Consider the following 559-nt stretch of genomic DNA (forward strand, 5'->3'; position numbering starts at 1 on the left):
TACACACCCCTCACGATGTCGAAACCCGAGTCAAAAAGCGAAAATGATGCGACTGGAACACGTCTTCCCTCCTTCATTCTCCCAACTCGCCCTACCGGCCTCCCTAGCGACTCCCACCTTCGAGGATTGGACAACTATGCAGTATGGATACTACAGATGGAGACTTTAGTTGGAAATGAGGGATTTAAGGTCATGAATGGAGATTGGAAGAAAGGAGGTGAATCTTGCACGGAGGCAGAGTGGATCAGACTCGACAGTCACGCCAGGCAGTGCATCACGCTGTCCTGTAGCCAGGAGGTTATGAAGGAGTTGACGGGAGTAGCGAAAACGGCGGATTCTTGGTGGACAACTCTTCAAAAAGTCTTCCAACCCAGCGACGCTCAAGGACACTACCGTCTCCTCTCTCGCCTCTTTGCCGCCACCCTCCCTCACGCTTCCCTGGAGGCGCTCAAGAGTTTCTCGCACGATTACCTTCAAATGGTCGCTCAAATTCGTTCGGAGGATATCAAGATCGACGAGATTCTCTCCTCACACCTCCTCTCAGTCCTCCCAAACTCTC

At 52.2% G+C, this 559-nt stretch overlaps 1 protein-coding gene across 1 annotated transcript; it reads left to right on the plus strand.

Moving 5' to 3' along the window:
- Nucleotides 1–15: 15 nt before the first annotated feature.
- Nucleotides 16–559, plus strand: JCM6883_004473 (uncharacterized protein; the record flags this gene model as incomplete). The annotated part of the gene is made up of 1 exon (XM_076635769.1): nt 16–559. A coding segment is annotated over one exon (544 nt), but the record flags the coding sequence as incomplete, so codon positions are not given.

The sequence above is a fragment of the Sporobolomyces salmoneus genome, assembly GCF_050403485.1.
Source record: "Sporobolomyces salmoneus JCM6883 DNA, S_salmoneus_JCM6883_v1_ctg247, whole genome shotgun sequence".
Taxonomy (NCBI): domain Eukaryota; kingdom Fungi; phylum Basidiomycota; class Microbotryomycetes; order Sporidiobolales; family Sporidiobolaceae; genus Sporobolomyces; species Sporobolomyces salmoneus.